The 13,294-nt window shown below is 37.5% G+C and overlaps 1 protein-coding gene across 3 annotated transcripts in view; it reads right to left on the minus strand.

Annotated features, from left to right (window-relative positions):
• Positions 1 to 13,294, minus strand: part of LOC134529415 (scavenger receptor class B member 1) — a 247,511-nt gene that overhangs the window by 90,297 nt on the left and 143,920 nt on the right. For all 3 annotated transcript variants that reach the window (XM_063363467.1, XM_063363466.1, XM_063363465.1), the window contains one exon: positions 4,694 to 4,854. In XM_063363467.1, coding sequence (XP_063219537.1) covers positions 4,694 to 4,854 — 161 coding nt within the window. The remainder of the gene's footprint in view (positions 1 to 4,693; positions 4,855 to 13,294) is intronic.

Genomic DNA, 13,294 nt, shown 5'->3' on the forward strand with positions numbered 1-13,294 from the left:
AATTAATTCACGTTATGATCACACATAGCTATGGAACATACATTTATTTTTACCCAGACCAAAGCGTGATTCTTATTGATAAAGTATTTTTTGTATATTACATTGGTAAAAAAACATGTAAATAACTTATAACAGTCATTGGTATTGGTGAAATTAACGGTATAAAATGTTGAATTATTTTTTACGTTAATTATTTTATAATCAAAACTTTGGGGTGTTCTGAGGGAGAGACCGATGTTCGAAAGTTTAAGAACAATTTTTTTGGTTCGACCGCAATGGGAAAATGTAAGAAATGTACGTTTGTAGTAAATTAATGTTTTTTTTTAGCTGAAGTTTAATAAATCAGTGCTGTCAGACCACCGGGAACTTACAATCCAAATGTTAAACCTTTTAAGTTGACGTAACATATTAATAGATAACCTTGATAGAAATTTATTTTTGATTATGCATTTTCGAGGCTCCATTTTGTCCCTAAGCCCTTCTCGAGTACTTAATGCTGTACAGAGATAAATATTTCACTTTTGGTCGTCATAAACTAAGTTCGAGTTATGTTTTTGAGAATTTTGACTTTGATTTGGTGCAAATAAAAATGTTACCTAAGCATTGTGAATGTTTCGTATGTTTTTCTGTAACATGTTTCTGAAGTCAGGTTTTTTGCAGCAGTATTTACAGTGTATCAGAGTGTAGAATCACTTTGCTTCTGATCTAGAAGTTTGTTCCTTCACACCCGTCCATGGCTCTTATGAATGTTGGTGACGACTGTGGTTTCATGCTATAGGCTGACTTGTTCGTAGTCTGATGGTGTCTTGGTGTCTGCGGTTGCAAATGGCTCCTAGGGCATGCATTGAACATGCAAATAAATGACGTGTGTGTGCGTTGCGAGGAACGCACCAGTATTCTGTTAGGAGTCAGTTACCGAAAGTAATTTGTCCGAAATGCGTCGGAGAAAAGACTTTCAGTCAATTGACCGTTCGTCAAATTATGTTTCGGTCAAATGACCGTTGGTAAAGTTATGTTTCGGTCAATTGACCGTTGGTCAAATTATGTTTCGGTTAACCGACTTTCAGCAAAACGTATTTCGGCCGACTGCCTGTCGGCTAAACAACGATCGGTCGGACTGTCTGCCAGTCGTCTCGCAGCTCGCTGCACGGCTCGCGACCAGCAGCGAACAGCAGCAGCGGCGTCCTGCTGAGGTCTGCTAGTTGCGCCCTGCACCGGTCCACTGCACTTTCACGAGGCGGAACTTGTCCGCCGGCTGGTTCCGCAAGGACTATCCCCTGCTTTCTTCCTGCCCAGAGCGGTTAGCCAGAGAGGAGACAGGACCGAGACAGGGACCGGAGAAAGCGTGGTTGCCTCTGCAGACGGAGCGCCGGTGTTGTAACTCAACCTTCATGCGCCACGAACCTGTTCCTTACGCGGAGCACGTGATGTCGTGGCGACGACATACATTATATTTCAGTTTTGTACTAAACCTGGAAAAAATTAATAATTTATTATGTGGTTTACGTCTTTAGGTTCCACGACAAGCTTACTTTAAAACAAAATATTTTAAAAACCGCATTAATAATTTATGTATATTCCAATAAAAGTAAACTATCAACAAAATCATCTTCCGAATGCTTGGGTGAGAAATTTTGCTGCTAACCTATAGGATAATACTTATGTATTTTTTTAAAAAATTATTACTAATTGGTGAATCATTAACGAGAATAAGCGAAAGTGAAAAAATTTTAAAAAGGTTTTTAATCTTAATATCATAAGAACAGTGTAACCTTAAATTCAAAATTCCGGTGGCCTAAAATAATAATAAAAATAAAAATAAATTTTTTGAGTACACGCCCTACTAGATCCCTGAACATTGTTTCAGGTATTTCAGTAATGTACATTTGCTAAACTAACAATTAAAATGTTCTTGTACCACCAAAGAACAAGTTATACTAACGCATATAGTATTTAGGGTTATTTAAATCATCTACAATTATTTTGTTGCCATATAAAAAGTTTTTTACGCAATTTAAAAATTAAAATAAATTTTATTTAGTTCAATCCCAAAGGTAATAAGGAATAAGAACATTAAAACTTCATAGTACACAGTAATTTCAAAAATATTAATTGATTTAAAAGCTTATTTTTATTGAATACTTTATGTTTCTAGTCGGTTCCAAAAATTCTTTTATATTTATTCGTATTTTTGAAACATAAATGTGAAACTCCTTTTCGCTATGAGATATTTTGTGGCGACCATTAAACTATCGGCAACGATAGTAATGTAGCAAATAATTAAAACCACTGTGCAGCCAGAAAACATTTTCTCGCATTAAATGGAGCTTGCATTTGTGAAGGCAGCCACGCGCCAAAAGCAAGGGGCTATTGTGCCTGGACGTGACGTGAAACGAGATCCGAGGACGAGACGAGGCAGCACCCCGAGGAAACCCGCCGACACGCGTCCTACAGCGCGGGAGTCAAGCTGGCTCCGCTGCGTCCGAGAACCAAGCCACCGGGACAAGGTTGCCACGCATGGTCCCGGTGCGCTGTTGCCGAACTTCGAGTATGTATGTACGGCTCGTTTGTTAGAACATTTGTTTTGAAGGAAACAAGAAGTTTCTGACATAACTTACAACCTTGGCATATTATCCTATACAAACAATATTTTTGCTCGATAAGTTTTTTTATCAAGTACTTCTTTAAAAAAACAGAAAAATTTTAATTTTACCGTATTTTAATTTTAATTTCTGTTTTTATAAATAACCTTGGTTAGCGAATTAATTTAATTTGCTTTACTTTTATTATTTTATTTTACCACCTAACTTGGGGTTTTGTTTACCAAAGGTTAGCTATAGCACCAGCATATGCTAAAAAATTATATTTTGTAATTTTAACTAGTGTGTAAGTTTGTAATTTTTATATCAGTCTTTGGTAATTTTTTTTATAATTATATGTGTAGGGCGCAGATCACTGGTTGAATATTTATCCTACGTGTAAGACCTTTGATTAGAGTCTTCAACGTTTGACGTGCGACACTAGCACCCGTGCGCAGCAGTGGCTATATAGAGAGATTGGAACTGGGAGTCGAGTCGCGTCGGCCGGACTGTACACATGGGTCTCCGCGCGCGGAACTTCGCGCAGCGCGAGTAGAAACGTTTCACTGGGCGGGCGTATCTCTTGTTTCGTCCACATGAAATGTGTTAAACGGTTTATTAGCTGCACGGTGGTTTAGAAATTTACGAGTGCACGAGAGTTTATGTTGCCAGCGCATCGGCTGTTCACGAGGTGGCGTGCGTAGTTTTCGCCTGTGTACTGGTGATGCAGTAGAGGGAGGGCCAAGTTCACTTCGCCATGGCTCTACTCGCAGGCATGCTGTACAAAGATCGTGATGTGTGTGAGGGCATAAGAAGAAGGTGGACCATGATGCGGTTCTTAAATACGCTATACGTAGAGACCTGCAAAATTCGTGGGTTCAATGACCTCCAGGATAGACTCTACTACACTCTACACACTTGGGAAAATGCCACCTGTTCATTGGCTGCTGACTTGTGAGTTGTCTCGACTGAGTGTCTGTGATGCGACACTTCTTTGAGCGAGGGTCTCTAATTGGCCCTCATTAATCCAGATTAACAGTGAACCAGTGGTAGAAGCAGCGCTAAGGTATAATTATTTAAATTGTAGCATCTCACGAAATGAATCCGCGAATTTTGCAGGTCTCTAGCTATACGTCCCTCTGACAACCCTGGACTAATAGTAAGTGAATCGCCATTTAGAAACCTTGGTACGCCCTTTGCGCCGCAACTTTTTTATGGTTTGGCCTTTCGACTGTTAGAATGCTCCATCAGAGACGTCACCTGTGCCTGAACGTCTTCAACGTAAATCGTAGAACTGTCAGCATAGTGCAGACTGTATACGAATCTTACCTTTTTTTTTTTGAGAGAAACTGTTTTTAAATTTATTTTTCTGGCCAGCTGAATGTTTCGTTTTAACTTTGTGGAATTTAAACTGCTGTGTTTTGTTTGCATCTCTATGCCCCAGGACTCTTTATTACCATTTAAAAGATTCTTATCATATTTCATTATGAAATTAATTGTAATGTGGTTAATTTTGCGTAGTTATTAATATATGTTCTTTGCTTCAATATTGAAGGGGGGGGGGAGGCTTTCTTTTTGATAGAGATATCACGAGCATTGTCATTTTGCACTTTGTCTTGTAAAAAAAGAGAAATAATTTTTAAACATTGTCATATTTTAGCTGTAATTTATTTTTAAATATTCATGCACCTTGTACATTGTCATGTATGTGTATTTGTAGCGCGTTAGTCCCTGTTAAAATAAATTGCATGAATTTAAATGAATTGTTGTCTTGGAATTACTTTTCATATCTCACTGCTAATCTTGCATCATTAAATTTTTATTACTCTACTTTTTACTTTTGCCCACTCCCGGCATCTGGTCGGAGACGTATTTTTTATGGAGAAACGGCTTAGTCATGGAGCGGGTGTGGGGGTTACTAACTGTGTGGAACAGTTGCAAGATTTTTTTACCCTCAAAATTGTAGAAAAATGAAAAAAAAAAATTGTTTGATGAATTTTAACTCATGAAAATATAAATAAGTCACAGAAATACTAAAGATAAAATGTAAGGGAAATACTTTAAACCCACTATGTTTTTTTTTTACTTAATTTTTTGCTTAGCTTATCACCTACCTGTAAACGAAGGGACCAACTTCCAACAGTTTGGGCTTCTCTCCATTGTTGAGAAAGCCATCAGGATTCGTCACATTAAAAATATACAATTTGGTGAGTCGAATAACTCCTGGTTTCTGCCAGTATCGGTAACTTATGGTACCATTCCATAACCTCAAATTCTGAAAGAGAAACAAATAACATTTTATACAAAATCGCTAGAACATAGGCAATTGGAATACGGAAACATTTAATCAAAAGCATCTTATTAAGTTTGATTTTTTAATTTTCTTAAAATATATAAACAATTTAATAAACATTTTAAGCACCATTCATGGAATATTTGTATGAATTCCGTTACCTGTTTGATGTAGGTATCTAAAATTTGATATAAAGTAAGCAAAAATAACTTTTTTAGAAATATTTTAATTGTTTTAACATTTCAGGAACTATAAAGATGTATTTTTTTTTAGAGGAATTTTGTACAAAGTCAGCTCACTTAAATCTTTATTCTTTGATTTTTAGTTTTACTGTATCGATTTACTTGTTATCACATATAGGTAAAATTATATTTTTTTTCCGTGAAGTACGTAAAATGTCATTATTAGTGTTTGATATAGATGGGAGGAGGGAGAGGAAAATATTGATGTAAAATATTTTTTTTTATTGTGGGTGTCGATTTGGCCATTTTGGCAATAACACTTGATAGAAAAAGGGATGGAAAAAAAATTTAAAAATAACAATTCTACTCATACCCATCTCGGTTATTGTAATCTCTAAAACAAAGTAAATATTAAACAGGTTAATGTGGTTACTGCACAATGAGTTATACTTGACAACAGAATTGGCAAACCTTACGCTGCAGTACGTATAGAATAAATATTTGAACCTCAGCCTTTAAAATATATATTTTTATATATAACTATTTTCGTCTAGCTTTGTGAGATACTACATATATCACAACAAATCCAGTTGTCAGTTATTGATCGCTATGCATGGCAATTATTTTTATGATATGCAACAGATCTCCGCTAATGTTACAAAATTAAGATCTGTTTGTTTAAAACTGTAACATGATTATTTAATATTAATATTATTGCTTGTTATTTTTAAAACATTTGTTTTATAGTTATTTAAAACATTAAAAACTTTGCTTTTAATGTGTCACTTGGTTTGTGAAGTGAATTTTTCGTACTTCAGAGATCATATTTCTGTTTCTGATTGTGCCTTTCATGCTTTGTTTTATATTTGAGATAGAACTAGAATACAAAATATTTATAACTCTTTTTGCTGCATAAATAAATTATATTTTAAGGAAATACTCGTAATTAAAAAAAGAATAATTAAATGTTAGAACTAAATTAATAATTACTTTTTGTTTTAATGAAACAATAAATTAACATATTTACGACCTACGATTCTTACTGAAACAGGTTGTTCAGTAATAGTTAGGAGAATTAATATAAACAAAAATAACAAAACTCTTTGTTGTTTGTCTTTTAATTTGAGTTTAATGTTCTACAGCAAACAGGGCAATCTGCAAAAATTAGTTACAGAGAACTTAGATTTTTTAAATATTTGAGTGTTGATAGAAGGTCAAGGATCAAGAAAGGCGCGTGGCAAGTTCAGGTAATCGGGTGGCTAACAAACAACTCTTTTTTTAATTATATTTAATAATAATCGTAAGCCAAAACATAATTACTTACTATCACCTAAATAAATTTTTCATATATAAGTATTCTAATAGATATTTCAAATGATTTCAGTTCGATTAAAACGACGAATAAAACAGATATTTAATAATTACTATATTTTAAAATAGTAAGTGTTTGCAAAATTTAATGAAAGATCACTTAAAAAGCAAAAGTATTGTTTCACAAAATAATTTTTTCAGGTCATAGAGAAATCGAAATACGTGTTATAAATCACTGTAATGAATTTAAATAGACTTCAAAGGTCAGATGTCAATGTTAAAGGCAATGTGGGCCGCATAAACTCATTGCGGCATCTTATAACCGAATCCGCTAATTCTAACAGCGTTTAAGACTACTCCTGCGCACCAGGCATCACAACTTCTAAGTCTGATGACACGCGCCTTAAAACTTGAATTCTCTCCTCTTGATTGCAAAACAGTTCTTGGAAAAAGAAACATTTGGAATGCTTTGAAATAAATTAAAAAAAATATATATATGCGCAGCTTCTAACGCGTGAGTCAATTTCTCGATACTACCGAAACACGTTTGAATTTGTGATTGCGGTTGCATTCCTTTGAAATCATTCGATTCACCTCTGTGAAAACTGCGAGAAAAACCAAAACGCGGGGAAAAAACGGCGAGGAGTTACTTCGAAACACGGCGAGCGGCACGGAAGTGGAAAGTTCCGCCGCGCAGGGCGACAGCTCGCTGCTAAGTGGGAGGTTATTTTCCGAGCAGGCAAGGCTGACACCGGCGACGCTATCTCAGCCGCCGTGTCGGGCGTGCTCCCTGAAGCGTGGTGCAGCGAAGCGAACAGCGGTGACCCCGAGCCCGCCGTGGGCAGCCCGGGATTCACGGATTTTTTTTTTTCCTAACCTAACTAAAACTAAGTGTATTTTGGAGGGGTCCGGGTTAGGGAGGGACCTAGGCGCGTCTCAGGCCGAAGCCTATACGCCTAGTCATGCTGGGATTAGCCATGCAGGGAGAGGGTCGCATGCATCATGTGCTAGGAGGGGAGGATTGGCCAGCCATGGCAGCGATTGGCGCCATGGCTAACTCCCCTCACTCTTAAATCTAGACTATAACTAGAGATAGGTTGGGCCCAGGTAAAACCTGCATAGACACAGGGAAAACCCTGGGCACATTCATGCGGGATGCAAATTGACATGCATTACGTGTAGGAATTTACAGGAGACAGAGGATGGTCTGGATGAAGTGTTGGACAGAGTAGAAAAGAGTCTACCATGCGGGGGTTGGGCACTTGGACTCGTGGTCCGCTTTACTAATTGTCCAGTACTGGATTTAGTGACCAGGGACGCAAGCGCCCCTGGTGGTGAGTGGTTGCACTGACCACTCACTCCGCCGCCAGTCAGCACTATTCAACTGCACGCCCGAACACTCCCGAACACTCCCGAACGCTCACTCGTGCAACACCGGTCGTGCTTATTGTTGATTCTTCAATCAAACCTGCCGGTAAAAGTTATGTCCGATGTCATCTTTTACACATTAACTAAAAGGAAAGTTATAGAATTTCGGTGAAAATAAAGTAAATAAAATTATTTGTGATAATTATATGCAAATAAATCTCAACTTAGGTAACCTAGTTGGAACGCAAGGAATTGCGTTTGGTTTGGTTAAATTATGTTGCTAACTTTCTTTTCTTTTCTTTTTTTGGCTTCTGGGATAGGAATCGCCCTCAAATATGGTTGCAATAAAACATTCCGAAATGACGGAATCATCAATAGTTTTACAGTCGTAGCCTGAACATAGAGCCAAGAAGTAATTAGTGATTCCAGGAACGATAACCTACGATCTAAGATTATGTTAAGTACGACCTAACTAAGGACCACACAATTTACAAGCGTTCCACGAAAATTAATTTGTACCTACAATATTTTTAGCGTAAGCATAAATAGTAAATTAACGTAAATGCAAAAAACACATTTTTCGTTAAACTCCAAAGCGTACATAAAATTAAAGTTTGCGTTTCATTCATTTAAATTGACAGGACCTCCGAAGTCGCATGAACGCGTTATCGAAATTATTCAGGAATGAGATCTATTCTAGAGCTGTGAATCGTAGGCAAACACTAGTGTTGTACATAGAGCGCAAAACTTGCAGTAAAAATATCGTGACGTCATTGAACCGCTTATATGCCGATGGAACTGTCGAAAAGTCTGTCATGGCGAACGAAATTGTCACACAGTTCACGTCACAAAATCTCGTAGCGCTTATTAAGTACTAGTACATTAAAAAAATCTGCGTTTAAAGTACTATTATTGTTTCAAATTAACTGATTTCAAAACAAACGTGTGCCCGTTTGAGTACCATTAGTAGACAAATACACATTGTATTATTTTACGTCGGCTGAACGTGACAGTGTTGGCCATGTGCGTAGGAGACAGGATTGGGAGCTTGTCCATCGTGAGTCTGTGGAAGCAGGAGTCGGCACTGCAGCCGGTACATTTGGAACGCGCGGTACCTCGTAGGACACGCACCACGACCGGCTGGTACTATAGCGTTGTTTGCCGTTGTTTGGGCTCGAAAATAAAATTACCCCAGGAAATATACCAGAGATGATAGCAACATAACCGTCCTTAAACCAGTTTTGATTGCAGCAGCCGTGGTATCGGGAACTATCAGGAAGTACCACGGCGTGACGTAGTTGATATCACTTTCAACCAAACCATCGTCAATTTGCAACCTTCAATAAGTCGCGGAAACAGTACCTCATCACTCCAGATAATGGCTAACAAGTATAAATTAGAATTTATTTTCGTAAACACCGTCACTGCCTCCAAATACCATCCTCTGAACCTGTTTCGACGGTGCCGACACTACACTTCACCCAATGTTCCGGATGTCCCGCAAGCAATGCCCGGTTACAGCAACAGCCGAACTTAAATATCAATAATGTTGGACAGTTTTGTGTGTTGAGTGAACTTTTGTGCGGTGTCTTTAACCCGGAACATTTTTCTCCCCGTATTAAAAGTCTTGAATGGTTATGACCACATAATTTTGATTTACGGGTGGTTTTCTCTGTGTTGTGATGTGCAAAGAGACTTAAAACTTGTCCGGAATTTCCAAAATTATAAGGGGTTCCAAACCACTTGGTTTCTGACTCGGTGCTCATAAACTGAATTCATGCCCGGTTTGGATGTTGGAATCTGACGTATGTTAACAGTGACTAATAGTTAGGGTGGCTTCAGAGTAATAGACTTGAGCACTTGAGTGCCATGGCGAAAACTTAACGACCTGGTCGCCTGGATTCGCGTGAAGTAACGCACGTCAGAACAGAATGGGTTGTAGCATCGGATACGATAGTTCTCCAAAGTGATTGCGCATGTTCGGAAAAAAAGGTTGGTGGTGGCTTCAACAATCTCATAATACTTGAAGTTATGAAATATGGCTTGATTTCGGTAAATATGGCAAGATTTTTTTGTATAACGCATTGTGAGCTTTTACAAACACCTTCAACTAAAAAACTCTTAAATATATTGAGCTTAAATTTACAAATAACGCTGGTTACAGATTATCAGGGGATCTTCGTAAATTTACTGTTTTCTTCCGTAATTTACAGGTACTAACTTTATTGACTTTGAATATTAATTCTCGAACATAATCTCGGTACACTAATAAAACACTCAAAAAAATTATAGTACTCCTGCAAAAAGCACTCTAATTTTTATAAATGTGCTTACATTAAAAAAAAAAGAGCTCGGAAGTCAAAATACGGCTTAGTTTTTACGAAGATCTAGTTATCTGAAACTACGAAGAACTCCTCGTTTATTTGAGGCGAATTCGTGGAAAAGTGCGTAAATTTACTGTAATTTCTAAGAGTGATATTGCACAGGAAGTGACGCTGGTTGTGGGTGATAATGAAACAGTCCACAAACCCTGTTGTTGACGTTTTAAATTTTGACCCCACGAATAAGTTTTTATTTTTCGAAATACCCTCCCAGTAAAACATTCCTGTGTCCGCCATTGCGGCACTCGTCAACACACACATTCCTCTGAAGTTGTGAAGCAGGGGCATGCATCACTGGAAGCCACTTGTCGCTCAGCCTTTCTTGAGGGACTCCTGAGACATTGGCCAGTTTGGTTTCTGCATTGTGAAAACAATTTTAAAGGACTGTGTTTTATGGAAGAGACCGTGTTTAGTGACGGACATTATAAACCACACTTATCATCACCAGGCGTGGTCAATTATTACTTCCGCAATGTTTCGGGCATTAAAACATGGTAATGGTGAAGTAAAAAAAAAATTTACCTCACAGCCCTGAACATACTGGCCTACATGCCGTGAATAATGCTATGTGCCCAGTGCTGTCCACACACAAATGATGATACCGACCAATCCTTGTCTTCTGAGCAGGACTCTGATATTTGCTTAATATTTCCCCAAGAAACTGATGTAAACAACGTGCGTTTGTTTACTTATGGTAATCCGATTAGACTCTCATTTTCGTTAAAATTATTAGGTGTAAAGAGAAAATTTTGCACAGTATATAATTTCAAACACCGTGCATGGAATATCGAGTACATGCTTCATTGAATTTTGGACCACTGAAAGTCACGAGATTTTATAACCTCAAAATGTTACAGCTAGGTCCGCCATGACAAAGCGTTCCAAACAGTTCGAGTGGCAAAGTTGCTGTTTAAGATACCCACCTGGATGGACGCACGAGCTATTAAAGTGCGGGGGCGCTAAGGGTGACACTGGCTTGTGTATCGCACGCCTCTTCGCCTTTACATGCTTGACAACGATCTGTCGTGCAGTCTTCGCATCGCTAACGCGCCTAAGCTGTGACTCTGTAACTTCACTGCACTTGCCTATACCATTTACAATCCTGGGTTTAAATCTTTCCATGTGTGAAACCTCCAGTGGAAACACGTGTTTAAGCTTTTTCCACTGTCTAAAAAAAATACGCATTGAAGACGAAACCATTGTACGAAACTTGTACAGAAAAGCGCAAAGGCTATTAAATGCTATTATCAATCAGACAGCTTCACGAAATGCTGAGCGGTTGGTAAACAGCCGGAGTTCTGCACGGCGTGTTGATGTTGGGGACTGGGTGTTCCCACCGATTTGCGCGTGAGCGCGGTCGGTCCCAGCGCCGGCCGCTGCCTGGCGCGGTCTTCCCCGAAGGGCAGTCGGCGCGAAAGCGGGAACCCCCCTCCCCCAACCATCCCGGCTCGCCTAACTCGGCATAGGTGTTCGCCCGGAGCGGCCGGCCCGCAGAGTGTCGTGACGTCACTCCCAGCAAGTGTTACACTCGGAGCGATACAAACCGAGCGATGCCACATCGAATACAACAGTTTTGTAGGACGTGAAATTTCTTTTCTACTGAATATTTGAATACTTTATGGGCTGGGATACAGTCGACACTAACACTTACACGTGGCTAGCAATGGCGATCACTTTACACAATACAGAACCAGTACAGTAACCTGGTTACAGGAGAACTAAACTTGATCTCATTCCTTTGTTAATCTTGATTTTTTTTAGCTGGCGAGAAATAAACGCTGATGTAGTTGAGTGTGTTATCATAATGAAAACAAAAATGATTTTAAAGAATAAAAAAATAACAGCGCAGTAATTTCGAAATTAAAACTGAAAAACCAATTTTTCCCCCCATTTTGTAAAGTGATAAATTGCATTAAGGGGTGGAATTCGTTGCAGCCAAGCACTAATGTCAGCTATTTAAATAAATTAATTTTCAATATTACATGGTAAAACATTTATGGTAAAAAAATAATTAATTTAAATTACCGCCGATGGTACAATTTTGGTAAAAAAATAATTTATTTGCTATTATAAATAGAATAATTTAAGTTTAATTCGAGTTTGCCTGCAATTTTTCTCTCACAAAATGTCTTAAGTGAAGTTTATGGACAGTCGAAAATGTTGAATAAAATACTAGTTCCATTTATAGAAATGTTAATTTAGAATATCTATTTAATTTTAGAATGTAGTTTTTATTCAAAGGAAACACCTACACCTCACTTCATTTTCAAGTATCTGGCTTTGTTTGGTTTTGATAAAATATTTTATCTTTTAGTTTCATATAAAAAACTAATACGACTTCACGATTTGTAATGAAATTTTAACTATGCATATGACTAACTGAGAATTTCTACGAATATAAAAAGCAATATAATTATAACGGCAATACAGTAAAATGTGTGCTTGGGGTCCACGCGTGACAGAAGTGAAACTTCTTGCTTATTATTTATAGATAGAAATAAATAACTACTATTTATTTAATAGAGCAAGAGATAATAATTGAGAGTAGTAAGGATGCCGGTATGACCTCAAATGAAATAACCCTTTTCCACACGAATAAATAAATTGTAGATTCTTTGAATAAAAAATAAACAATTTTTTTTCTGGTACATGTAAAACAAACTTTGATTTTAAATATTTCTTAAACTTGAAGCTTGCCAAAAATTAGGTAGTCTATGCAGCTTAACTAATTGTCCAAATGGGCATGTGAGTCTGAGGTAGGTATCTGACATGTGAAAGTTACAACATTGCATACCTACGAATAAATACCAGCTCAATGCCACTTTTTTGAGCCAAAGTCACCCACAGCTACACTCCGATCGAGAAATATTCACGCCTCTTAGTTGAACTAAACATATTTACACACTCGTGGGATCGTAACTATAATACTGTATATGATTTATTTAATCAAATAATAATTCGTGATAAGTAATTACCTATTTTAAGCAAAAGCGTGAAAAGCATTATACCAGCAGAAATATTTAGTTACGCAGCTAAAACAATACTCATATAACACTGTTTAGCAATACTGATTTACACAAAAATTGAATTAACATTACATACATGAAATAACAATATTTTCTTTCCAAAATGGCCTGTGACAAGGTGCACAACAATAAGCTAAAACCCCGTTATGTTGCC

This window comes from Bacillus rossius, chromosome 2 (assembly GCF_032445375.1).
Source record: "Bacillus rossius redtenbacheri isolate Brsri chromosome 2, Brsri_v3, whole genome shotgun sequence".
NCBI classification, from domain to species: domain Eukaryota; kingdom Metazoa; phylum Arthropoda; class Insecta; order Phasmatodea; family Bacillidae; genus Bacillus; species Bacillus rossius.